The 13,022-nt window shown below is 46.2% G+C and overlaps 1 protein-coding gene across 1 annotated transcript in view; it reads left to right on the top strand.

Annotated features, from left to right (window-relative positions):
• Nucleotides 1-13,022, top strand: part of ISYNA1 (inositol-3-phosphate synthase 1) — a 161,915-nt gene that overhangs the window by 113,398 nt on the left and 35,495 nt on the right. Inside the window, exon 10 of the mRNA XM_069649281.1 lies at nucleotides 11,740-11,957. Coding sequence (XP_069505382.1) covers nucleotides 11,740-11,957 — 218 coding nt within the window. The remainder of the gene's footprint in view (nucleotides 1-11,739; nucleotides 11,958-13,022) is intronic.

Here is a 13,022-nt window from a genome sequence, read left to right as displayed (position 1 = left end):
ATCAACCCAGTACCTTGGTCCAACCACTTCTCATTCATTTCAATTTTTCCCTGACCAAGCCCCACAAAATCCGTGTACCCAATACATGTCTGCAAAGCTTGCAATCTGATGTATGAGGATCTACTGCCCTCACTCCTAACATTGCTTAGTACTAGCGCCTCGGCCCAGTACAAATCTCCCCAAGACCTGGCTAACGAATTCCATGCATGTCTGCTCCAGACGCTCGACTTAAATGAAAATCCCCAAACCCCACAAACCAAAAAACACCTGGTTCACAGAGGAACTAGTGATCCTCCGTAGGAATAAAAGATCCCTTGAACACCTGTGCAAAAAAGCACCCCTTTCCAAGCAACAGCACTGCTTTTGCCGCAGCTGCTCACTCCTGCAAAAAAGCAATAGTCACCTGCAGAGCAGATTGCTATAATGACAGAATCTCTAATGCAAGCTCCAATACTAGAGAATTACTTTCCATCCTCCGAGAGCTTGAGTCACCTATCTCCCCTATTGTGGGTGGGCACTTGCTTGGATAAAGCGTGGTGTACCACGATACAAGATGCCCTCTCACTCAAAATTGAGACACTACACATCAAAATCAGTGTAACAAAAAAAGGATCTGCTTTGCACCAAAGGTCCCATGCCTGATGCCCTCGATCATCCCAGCAGGGCCCAATCCTCTCCTCCCGCCCCCTCCACCTCCCCCCAACGTCTGCCAAGTCGCTCAAGAGCAAGTGGTGGCTACTCTCTGATTGCTAAAAAGCCTCTTACTGTAAAGGAGACCCTTGCCCTGCCCACATAGTGCACCTACCTTTGCAGCAATAATCACCAAGTTCGCTAATGCCTCCTTCCTGAACAACACTATGCCCACTAACATCAAATCTGCCTGGATTACACCGCTCCGAAACTCAGCCGGACTGCGCTATTAAATTGTCTCAGGCACCAATGAAAAGGTGACCCACAGTTGCAAATGGATATTCATTCCTTTTGTGACACTGTTTGAATTGCACCCAATGGGGAGTTTTTTTTAATAAAAATGTGATGCAAATTGTACATTTTAAAGAATATGTATTCAGCAGCACTGGTCAAGACTATTAACTGCATGGTAAAGTAATGGGTAGTATAGCACAGTGGCAATGCGCTCGTCTTGGAAGCAAGACGATGCAGAGCAACACGGATTTGAATCCCGGGTCCGTGCTTAGAAACATTTTTGCTATTAAGCGTGTTATAAAAAAGCAATTATAATTATAACTCATTAAACTAGCCCACATTTCCCAAATAAGTGGTTCACTTGACCAGAAAAACGGGTCTATACGAGCATTTTCCATTTTTGGTTTGGCCATGGGCCTATTGCGCTATAGGCCAGTCCGAGCCTGCTCGTAAAATAAAACTCCCCAGACCTCTCCATCCCCACCAACTACCACCCCATTACTGCAGTCTCCTTCCTACGCCAAACTCTTGACCGCCTCGCCTATGCTCAAGTTCAACAATTCCTGGAGCAAATCCACCTGCTTGGTAAAAGCAATCTGGCTTCTGCTCTAAGCATAGTACAGGAACTGCCTTACTGGACTTCAAAATCCAAATGGACAAGATCCGGGACTCTGGCAACCATGCCATCCTCCTCCTCCTACTCAACCTCTCAGCTGCATTTGACCACAACATGCTCTGCCAGCACCTCAGCCAACACTTCCACTTCTCATCCGCTTCCACCTCATGGATCAAATCCTCTCTCTGTGACTGCACCACCAGAGTATACATTGGGGAATCAGCAGCCGACCCCATCCTTGTCCTACTAGGTGTCCCGCAAGAATTCTGCCTCTCACCCACACTTTATGACACATACACAAAGCCTCTATTCAATCCCCTCGACTCACGGGAGATCAACTACTTCAACTCTGCGGATGATACACAAATACTCATCCCTATCACGGGTGATCATGCTACTGGCACAGCTACAAATAACTCCATGCTGCATGCGTTCTGTAAACACTATTCTCTAGACGGCCGTTCCCACGCTGATGCAAGGTCTGGTCAGGTTTTTAGGAAAATGTTTCGCTCTGTCCCATATAAGCCAACCTCTCCATCAGGTTGTTTGGTAATCCCCAAAAGGTGGGGACAGAATGTAAGACTAAGTAAAATGTGTGCACCGTTGGCCCTACTGTACTAGTCAAGATCCTTTTCCTCCAGTCAGCCCGCCCTCCTTAACAAGCAATAGATGTTTTGCTTGGTAGTTGATAAGCAGTGCAAAAGGGACTGGCTTTTCGGAGCTAAGAAGCAGGTGAGGCAGGGGCTGGCACACAAGTGTTCCTGGACATACATCTGCAGAAAGCTTTTTATAATCTGCTGGGAAAGTGCCTTGGTCCCATTCCAAGGCTATGCAGGAAAGGGGCTTATGGACTACAAGTACAGTTCCTTTAAATGTCTCATTCATGATTATATGTTCATGTCTTCAAAGCCTATTTTTCAGCTATTGGTTTACATTAAAATGCAATCCAAAATATTTTCTTATGCAATGCAGTAAGGATGTATTTTGAAGGATTCTTGAAGCTAAAATGATTGGCTAGAATACAAATCACCATTTGGGATCCAAATGGCTACATTTGCTCACAAATGGCTTCTCTGGATATCAAATTTGCTACTTGGAAAATTGTCTTTTTAATAATCGAGCATGGAAAGTAAACACTTTTTCAGTTGGGGGGAAAAGTGATTCTCTAGGGAGAAAATATTGTGCTTGTTATAGCGTACCATACTAATTAACTTAAAATCCCTTGGATTACTTTAGAAAATTGGTGGAGCAGCCCGTCAAACATTTTTATGAATGCAAACAATTTGTTTTTTATCCACTTTGTTGGTGAGCAGGGCTTTGGAGTGATGGCTCCAGCCAAAAAACCTCAGCAAGTCAGTACCTCTAACTTCTTCCATTAGAATTGATGCCTTTGTAAGTGCACTTAATTGTAAATAATGCTGCAACAGGAAGCATTTTTTTAAAAAAACACTTTGTACTGTTGCCCATCACACTCCTCTGTGGGAACTCCTAGCCAATAATAACAAGCTACACCAAAAGGGAGAGATGGCGCGCAGCCATACTTGAAGATCAGTTGCATCGACAACATCCATTGACTCCAGAACTGTCTATCCCTCATCCAAGCCATGATGGCAAGCACCTGCCGGAAGCTCAACCCAAAAAGGCCAAATTTTAGGAAACCCCGCCAAGGATGCCGAAAAGCAGAATTGGCTGACTGAGATGAAGCTATGCCCTTGGCATCCCTAAATCGAAAAATGATGAATCTATCCCTTTCTCAAGGCATTGTTCCATCCTTATTTAAACAATAGTGTTACCACTGTTAAAAACAAATCTGTAACTCACTGTTATGACACATTATTACCCCATACTGGATCGCTGTAGCCTGCTAAACTACTGGAAAGAGTAGTTACCACCCAACTGCATTCTTTTCTGGAATCCTCCAAGTATCAGGATATTTTCGAATCAGGTTTCCACCCACTCTACAGCACGTGTACCCCCTCATGATGGTATTGGATGACATACTGGCTAATGTCGAAGATGGGCACCTTTCTCTTTTGGCCATGCTAGACCCCTCAGTGCTCTTCACCTCGGTCAACCAGGAGATTCTCCTAGCTCTTCTCAGAACACTGGTTGGATTGTCTGATGCAGGCTTAAATTGGTAAAAGTCTTTGCTTTCAGAAAGGTCACATCAGGTGAAATTGGGTTTATTTCTCTGCATCCAGATTGCTGTCCCTTGTGAGATCCCTTAGGAGTCCTCTTTGTCCCTGTTGTTCATTTTGTATAGCCATCCGCTCATGGCATTAGTTGACAAACTTCAACCTTCTTACCATTCGTATGCTGATGATGCCCACGTCTATTTTAGAATATCTGATGTGTGTAAGGACCTGGAACACCTTGCTGCCTGTTAATGTGAAGTTAGCAATTGGACGATCGGGAATAAACTCAAAACGAATCCTACAAAAACAGAGATCATGACACTTATGTAAGAGCGCACACATTAATGCAGTTGTAAAATCTTCATTTCGAAGGGATTGTGTCCTCCGATGTATTCCTCATCTTAGATATCTCCTTCCAGCTCTGCTGGCCTCGGAAAATTTTTCTCTAGAGGGCGCTGCGCGTCGACGTCCTCCGAGTCGATGTCCCTCGACAGCCGCCGTATCGGTGTCAACGTCATCCTGCCCATAAAGGCCGCGCGCAGCGTCCGTTGCTCAGTTCTGTTTTTCCGTGCCATTGTTCGGAGTGTGAGGACTGTATGTCCATGACAGCTAAGGCCCTGAAGGAGCGTAGAGGGAAGCTGGAGAAAGGTAAGACTTTTAAAGCTTCTTCTTCGTCGACGAAGTCGAGACATTCGTGTTCCAGGTCTCGGAGTGGGTCCCATCACTCCTCGAGATCGAAGCACTCGAAGAGGAGACGTCGAAGATCCCCTTCTCCGTCTTCCTCTTCCTCTGTTTCACCAAAGAGAATCCCTGGCCCCACGAAACATAGTTCCCGGGCTGAATGGGAGGAATTCCGCAAAAATGTGATGAGCGTCTTCGAGAAAGCGGCCTCGACCCCCTCGAAGACTGCCGAGAGCGATGCTCTGGTCGAAAGACCCGAAGGTCAAAAACGCCGCGAGTCGCAGTACCCGGTGAAGGAAACCTCTCGAACGCGTCTCGAACCCTCGAGTAGGACTATGACCTCCAAACCTTCCCCGAAGGTTCCGTCGACACCGAGGTCGGTGTCTTCGACGCCGTTGTCGAAGGGACCTTCGACACACGGGTCTGTTGACTCGACGCCAGCTTCGACACCGGCGTCGACGCCAAGAAAAGTCACGGTCGCGACACACCCAGTGACTATCCCCAGGTCCTCAATGATGGCTTCGAGATTGTCGAGTAGAATCCAAATTCTGTGGAGGTCATCGAGGCCTCCGCCTTTATTTTCGACGCCAAGCTCGAAGCCTTCGACGTCGGCGTCGACGACATCAACGTTTTCGAGGCCGATTATGACAAGTTCGGCACCCTCTGCCTTGGAAATGGGATTTAAACCCTTTATGAGTTCAGAACAATTGACTATGTCCTCAATTATGGAAGAGGGTGAATTGTCTGAACAGGAAGACACATTTGAGTTGCAGGGACCTGTAACCCCAATTAGAGAGGAATTTTCCTCTGAAGAACTCAGGTTAAAGGATCTTCATGATTCCTTACATGAGGCAAGTGGGTTAGACACTTCCCCTGAGGTGGAGTTTGCTAGGCCAGACCCGGGGGAGCATGCTGAAACCCCCGATAGAGCCTTAATGGCCAGGATCACAGAGTTTATGTGGTGGTCTGCACCTTTACAATCTTTCCAACAAGATGACCTCACGGACATTCTTGACAAAGGCCCACAGGAGGATCCTGTGGTGCCTTTTCATAAAGCTCTTCAGAGGAAGATTATGACGAACTGGGAAACCCCAGATGTCGTCCCGGCAGTAAATAAAAAACTGTCTACAAAATATAGGGTATCCTCTACAGACCCAGAGTTTTTGTCAAAACACCCATCCCCAGAAAGTCTGGTGGTACAGGCAGCATCTTCTACCGATGTCAAGAAGGCTTATCCTACCGTCCCACAGGACAGGGACGATAAAAAATATGATGCTATGGCAAAGAAAGTTTTTTCGGTATGTAGCATGGCGTTAAAATCTGTTAATGCTACTTGCACCCTTGCTAGATTCAGCCATACACTTTGGGAGTGTGCTTCTACAGCGGCTGACTGCATCCCGGAGGGAGAAGAAAGGGAGGCGTTCCTGAATATCATACAGGACGATAAAGACGCTATTTGCGAATCCCTCCAGACGGGCATTGATTCGGCTGACAGTATCAGCAGAGCAATGGCGGCAAGTACAACAACCAGGAGATTCGCTTGGTTGAGAAAGTCTGGTTTTGCTCCTGATGTGCAAGCCAGGCTCTTGAACATGCCATTCGATGGCTCTTCTTTGTTCGGGAAAAAGGCGGATGACAGTTTAGGGAAACTGCAAACTTCAAAAGCAGCAGCAAAATCCCTAGGCGCTGCAATCTGTCAGACGCCTTTTCGTCCCACAGGAACCTCTGCGAGGGGCAAGTTCTTTCGCTTCTACTCTGCATTCGGAAGAGGTAGAGGACGTCCGGCTCAAAGGGGACAAAGAAGAACTACCCAAGGTGGATGGGGTCGATATTCAAAAGCCGCAGCAACAGCAGGTGCCTCTTTACCATCGGCATCCGCATCAGCCGCCCCAAAACCACTCTGAGGACTTCCCTTACAGGACACCTGTAGGAGGCAGGTTGACTCAACATCTGGCGGAATGGCAGGCTATCACGTCAGATGCTTGGGCATTGGAAACAGTTGCCCAAGGTTACTGCCTGCCTCTCCTACGCATACCTCAGAGTCATCCACCGGGGATCAGCTCTCAGAAAGCGCCAGATCTGCCCCTCTTGCAGGAAATTTTCGACCTGCTAGAGAAAGGTGCCATAGAACCGGTACCTGTAGCGGAGAGGAACAAGGGCTGGTACTCCCCTTATTTTCTCATTCCAAAGAAAGACGGAGGACTGAGACCCATCTTGGACTTGCGATAATTGAACAAATTCCTCAGGAAAGACAAATTCAAGATGGTCACTCTTTCTCAGATCCTCCAGGCCCTTCAGTTCCAGGACTGGTTGGTATCTCTGGACCTTCAGGATGCTTATTTCCATGTGCCTATCCATCTCAAACAGAGGAAATACCTGAGGTTCGCAATTGGCAACTCTCACTATCAATTTCGAGTGCTGCCTTTTGGGCTGACCTCCGCCCCGAGGGTCTTCACCAAGTTAATGTCGGTAGTGGCGGCAAGTCTAAGGAGGGAAGGGATTCACGTCTACCCCTACCTGGACGATTGGTTGATCAGGGCTGTCTCTTCGGAACAAGCTCAGATCCAGCTAAATCACGTGTGCCACTCCCTTCACCAACTGGGCTTCTCCCTCAATTTAAAGAAGTCACAATTGATACCATCACATAGACTCCAGTTCATAGGAGCGATCTTGGACACTTCCCTGGGAAAAGCCTCGCCACCAGAGGTGAGGGCTCAAGATATTCTACAGATGGTTACCAAGTTCCAGGATGCCCAACGTCTCCCAGCCTTCGACTTTTTGAGGTTGCTAGGCCTCATGGCATCCTGCATTTTCCTAGTGCCAGAGGCTCGCCTGAGAATGAGATCCCTCCAGTGGGCACTGAGGACTCAGTGGTCACAATTCTCAGGGAGAATGACAGATCTTCTTCAGGTTCCCGACAGGGTGGCTCGAGACCTTCAGTGGTGGGCCTGTCAGGAGAACATTCTGAAAGGAGAACAGTTTTGGCAACACTGGCCGGAGATAACAGTAGTCACGGATGCCTCACTCACGGGGTGGGGAGCCCACGCCAACGACTTGACCATCAGCGGTCGTTGGTCTCCATCGGAGTCCAGACTACATATCAACCTGTTAGAGCTGAGAGCCATCAGACTTGCGCTGAAGGCGTTCCTGCCAGCTGTACAAGGGAAAAACGTCCTGATAATGACGGACAACACAGTGGCCATGCATTACCTCAACAAAAGAGTAGGCGTAGGATCACTGTCCCTGTGCAGAGAGGCGATGCAGCTCTGGTTTTGGGCAATCCAAGAAGGAATCTCTCTATTGGCAGTTCACCTAGCCGGAGAGAAGAACTTGACAGCGGACGCTCTGAGCAGGCAGAGCACAGTCTCCCACGAGTGGGAACTAGCTCAGGAAGTCCTTCAAGAGATCTTCGCCCTTTGGGGAACCCCTCAGGTGGATCTGTTCGCCACCAGCGTCAACAGGAAATGCGATCTGTTCTGCTCAAGGGAATTTCCCCCGAGAGGAGCTCTGGGAGACACGTTCATAGTGGACTGGGAGTTTCCGCTTCTGTACGCGTTCCCACCGGTCCCTGTCATTCCTCAAATGATGAGGTGGTTGAGAAGATTCCGGAGAACCATGATCCTAATTGCCCCGGATTGGGCCAGGAGAACGTGGTACCCGGACCTTCTAGACTTGTCCATCTGCCCTCCAATTCGACTTCCACTCAGAGAGAACCTACTCTCACAGAAGGGAGGTCAGGTTCTCTATCCAGACATCAAAACCCTCAACCTTCACGCTTGGCTTCTGAAAGGTTGAGGTACAAGGATTGGGACCTCCCTGATGATGTTATGGGGGTGTTGCTTTCGGCAAGGAGGCCAGCAACAAAGTCTTTATACCGCTGCCGTTGGAACAGATTTTGCAGCTCGTGTAGAGAACAGAATATCAACCCTTTTTCATGTGGTACACCAATGGTTTTGTCCTTCCTTCTATATTTGGAGAATTCAGGCCTTCAAGTTGGCACCATTAAAGGCTATCTCGCAGCGCTATCCATCTTTAAGCGCACTGCGGAAGAACCATCCTATTTCAAGTTACCCTTGGTAATACAGTTTCTAAAGGGATTAACCAATGTTTATCCCCCAAGACCATTCCAAGTTCCCCTATGGGATTTAAACTTAGTACTAACTTTCCTGATGGGCACACCTTTCGAACCACTCCATTCTTGTTTGATAAGATTCCTTACCCTTAAAACTGTTTTATTAATCGCACTTACATCTGCTAGAAGGGTGAGCGAATTACAAGCTCTTTCTTGTAAACCCCATCACACAATATTTCACAAAGACAAAGTTGTCCTGCAAGTGAAGCCTAATTTCCTCCCAAAGGTTGTTTCTGAATTCCATATCACTCAGAAGATTACCCTACCATCTTTCTATCCTCCTCCTCATCCGGGGAAAGAGGAAGAGAGGTTACACAGGCTAGACCCTAGAAGGGCTTTGAGTTTTTACATCAATAGACTAGCCAGGATAAGACAGGCAGACCAGCTGTTTGTAGGTTACACAGGTCAGAAGCTGGGGATACCAATAACTAAGCAGACCATTTCCAGATGGATCATTCTAGCCATTCTGGAATGTTATAAACTGGCAGGGAAAGAACCCCTCAAAACCTTAGGGCTCATTCGACCAGAGGTATTGCAGCTTCATCGGCCCTCAAAAGAGGCGTGCCGGTTAAAGACATCTGTGCGGCCGCTACATGGTCGTCTGTCCATACCTTTACACGATTTTACAATTTGGATTCCTCCTCCAGTCAAGAGACTAGGTTTGGAAGGGCTGTACTGCATTCTATTCATCAATAGAAGACAGCGTGAAGTCAGTACTCCCTCCTCCAATAATAGAATACTGCTATGGGAGCCTATCTAAGATGAGGAATACATCGGAGGACACAATCCCTTCGAAGAACAAGTTATTTCTTACCTTGTAACGTTCTTTCTACGGGATGTTCCTCCGACGTATTCCTCATCGACCCTCCCATCCATCCCCGCGGTTCTACTTCCCTTGTTGTTGCAGTTTACGCTCCTTCAGGGTGATTAGTTTAGTCCAGAAAGTATTATTGTGGGCTACAAAACGGAACTGAGCAACGGACGCTGCGCGCAGCCTTTATGGGCAGGATGACGTTGACGTCGATACGGCGGCTGTCGAGGGACATCGACTCTGAGGACGTCGACGCGCAGCGCCCTCTAGAGAAAAATTCTCCGGGGCCAGCAGAGCTGGAAGGAGATATCTAAGATGAGGAATACGTCGGAGAACGTTACAAGGTAAGAAGTAACTTGTTCTTTTGCGGTGATGCTTGTTGAAGCATATAGTGCCTTAAGTCACAGGATCGGCCTTGCTGTAGTGGTTGGCACTTTAATAAACTCTGCGCTGTACTATAGCAATGCAATTCTTACTGGCCTGCCAGTTGGTCAACTTATGCATCTACAGACTGTGCAGAATGGAACTGTACACCAAATATTTAAAATGCCTAATTCCATTAGCATTTCTGGTTTGCGTCACTCTCTGCATGGATTGCTTTTAGGTCAGAGGATAGCTCATAAGGACCTGCCTATGGTGTTCTAATGTCTGCATGGTCTGGTCCCGCCTTGCATACTGTTGACACAATCCAGTGCTGTATACTTAAAATACCATTGCGTTCCACAATAAATTGCTTTTGGTCATTCCCTCCTCCAGGTGCAAATCAAGAGGCGATTGTTGATTTTCAGTTTTCTAGCCCCTGCCTTTGGAACTCATTGCTGTTTCCTCTTCTTCCCCAACATTCCTTGGTGCCTTCTTAGAAAGAGTTAAAAACCTTCCTTTTTAGTGTAAACTATTGTTTGTTCCTCTTTTCTTGCTCTTGGACCGTTATTTTATTCCTTGTCAGCTGCACCTCGATTCAGGCTTCTAGAGCCCGACATATATTTTCAAAATCGAGCTCAACAGATTCATGCCTCAGCTTTCACAAACTGCAAAATCTCTCAGCTTTACCATCAACTGACCTCTCATTGAAAACATACATCACCAAACTTTAGCCTTTCATTTGTGCCAAGAGTTTCAGAACAGTTGCTAAACTCTGGCCATCTCCCACCTGGACGGTGGCAACGCCCTAATAAGAGTCCCAGTTGCCACATTAGCCCCTCTGAAAACCTTCACACATACGGCAGAATGAAATTTGACCACATTTCCCCTTTCCTCCAGAAGATGCACTCAGCGTGCATTATGTTCATGACAGCCTGCATCACCTACAAAGCAGTCTAAACCAAAACACCACTCTAACTGGAAAAAACACCTCTGTAGGACAGCACACCACCAGATTCCACGACATCGCCATTCTGCAAACAAAGAAGTTCAAGCGGAGGAGAAAAAGAAACCTGTATTTTCTTGCTATGCAGCCTGTCTCGAGAACAAGTTATCAATGTGGGTACGACTTGCCCCCACCATCTTACGCTTCAGGAAGGACCTGAAGATTCTACTCCCTTAAGGAACTTGTCAGCAGTACTGATCATTCTACAGAAGCTCCCCCTCTGGAACGTTTCCAGTGCCACTTCTCTCTCTGTCATTTCCAGATCCTCTGCTACCCCGCAACCCTACTTTTAACCATTTTGGTGCATCCCCTATATGCAGCACTCCATTGCTTTCCAGCTAGGTTTTCACTTTATGAATCCCATGTTCCTACTAATGTCCTGTGTGTTTAGGACTGGGTGGAAACGAAGACTGGGATGGAGCATGGTAAGACTTTTTCCACTGAAAATATGTCCCATGGAAAATTATTTTCCTCTTATATTAGCAGTAAATGTGTCTAGAACCTGAAGCTAGCGACGTTGTGATCATGTGTGTGTTGTGATCATGTGTGTGTTTTAAACAGAACTTTTTTTTCTTCCTACTATCCACAGCCATAGTATCACTGTTTGCAGAAATTAAAACATCACTTATGGGGATCCCTTTGTGGGACCAAGATTATTTGAGTGGTCTGACCTATATGTCGATAGCTTTTACTGCAAGAACTCTTTGCCAGATAGTATTTTTTTTCATTGTCTAATGTAAAATGCTTGATTGGTCTTAGTACAGTTAAACAAAGAATCTGTGAAATTCAGGTCCTCTGAAATAGTCAAATGAATGTATATTTCTGAAATGTCAAGCACTAATTGGCCATGGTATCTGTGCCTCATAAAGGCCGGCCCTCTAGTGCAAGGTTGAGACATGATTACGGGCCAGTGTTGTAAGGTTTGTCCTGCCATTGTCTAAGCTCTACCATATTTTTGAATACATTTATGGTTTCCGTTTACAGTTTTCTGTCAGACAGCTAAGATACCATACTTGCAAGTGCAATTAAAACAACTACTTTCTGTTGCCCATTCATTTATTTCTATTGGTCTAGGATTCTTTGCTGGCAAGCCCCCTCATCTTGGATTTGGTGATCCTCACAGAGATCTGCCAGAGAATTACCTTCTGCACAGAGGAAGAACCAGACTTCCAGACGTTCCATAGTGTTCTCTCAATCCTTAGCTTCCTGTGCAAGGCCCCATTGGTTCCTGAAGGAACACCTGTGGTGAACGCCCTCTTCAAACAAAGAAGTTGCATTGAGAACATACTACGGTAAGTTAAAAATGTAATCTTCCTTGACGGCTAGTCTGTTATGAGGGTTTAGGAGTTAACCAATGTTGCAAATTACTACGATTTCAGTTTATCTATCTAATGTGGTGGATTTTCGAATTACCTTCCGTTTCTTTTACTTTGGTGACATAGCGACTGGGGTGATTTCATAACTTCAAATACCAATCAAAGTTTTATTGGTGGAGTTGGAAAATAATATTTTATTTGCATTTGTAGTCCTGTAAAGGTTTACTTTTAGGTTTTGATTGTTTTCATTCGTCCACACTGCTGGAGGCTCAAAACTAGCAGGTTAGAGACCTGTTAAACATTTCATTTAAGCTCCATCGCCACCTCTGTGTGAGCTGCACCACTTCCAACATGCCCACTGTCATCCTTATTCTATCTGTGCTCTCTGCACAGTTGAAAGTGGATTTTTTTTTTTTTGCTGCTTCATTTGGGCTTTGTTGAGGCTGTCGACACCTCTTATTTCTATCACCTTTCCTCCATTCTTATGGGATCTATTGTTAATCAGGGGATGGGAGAGGAGCATATTCCAAAGCAGCCTTTGCGATTTGTAAAACAGAAAACGTCTGCCATGGGCATGCATGGAAATGCCTTTAAAACAATCTCCATTGCAGATTCCTCATCCCTACAGTCAGTGCCTTATCCACTTAATTGTTTTGTGTCTCCTTCGAGTTTATGCTCTATGGGACTGGTATTAGATGCCACATGTCTTGTGGAACAGTGTATGTAAAGTCTTCTAAACTTGAGGCCAAGATAGGTTCTGTCCTAATTGCGTGTTGTATTATGTACTTTCGGTATGGTCACTGCAGTACTCTAAATAGGTAGAAAGATTTTCCTTTGACATTTTCCACAGGTCTTTGTTATGAAAAGGTAAATATAGCCTTGTTTGTGCAGGTCTGTGTGGAGTTGTTCTTGGATTTTCTGCATCAGTATTCTCTGTGGTGGTCTGGCAGGGTCTCATAAAAGTTATTGGACTGATGGGTTCTCTAAATCTTTTACCAGGAGTAATACTGAGGCGCAGCTCCATGTGGACTGGCACTGCAA

The sequence above is a fragment of the Ambystoma mexicanum genome, chromosome 1p (genome assembly GCF_040938575.1).
Source record: "Ambystoma mexicanum isolate Mex_15411 chromosome 1p, UKY_AmexF1_1, whole genome shotgun sequence".
Lineage (NCBI taxonomy): Eukaryota > Metazoa > Chordata > Amphibia > Caudata > Ambystomatidae > Ambystoma > Ambystoma mexicanum.
Note: the sequence above shows the minus strand (reverse complement) of the source record. Positions and strands in the feature narration are given on the sequence as shown.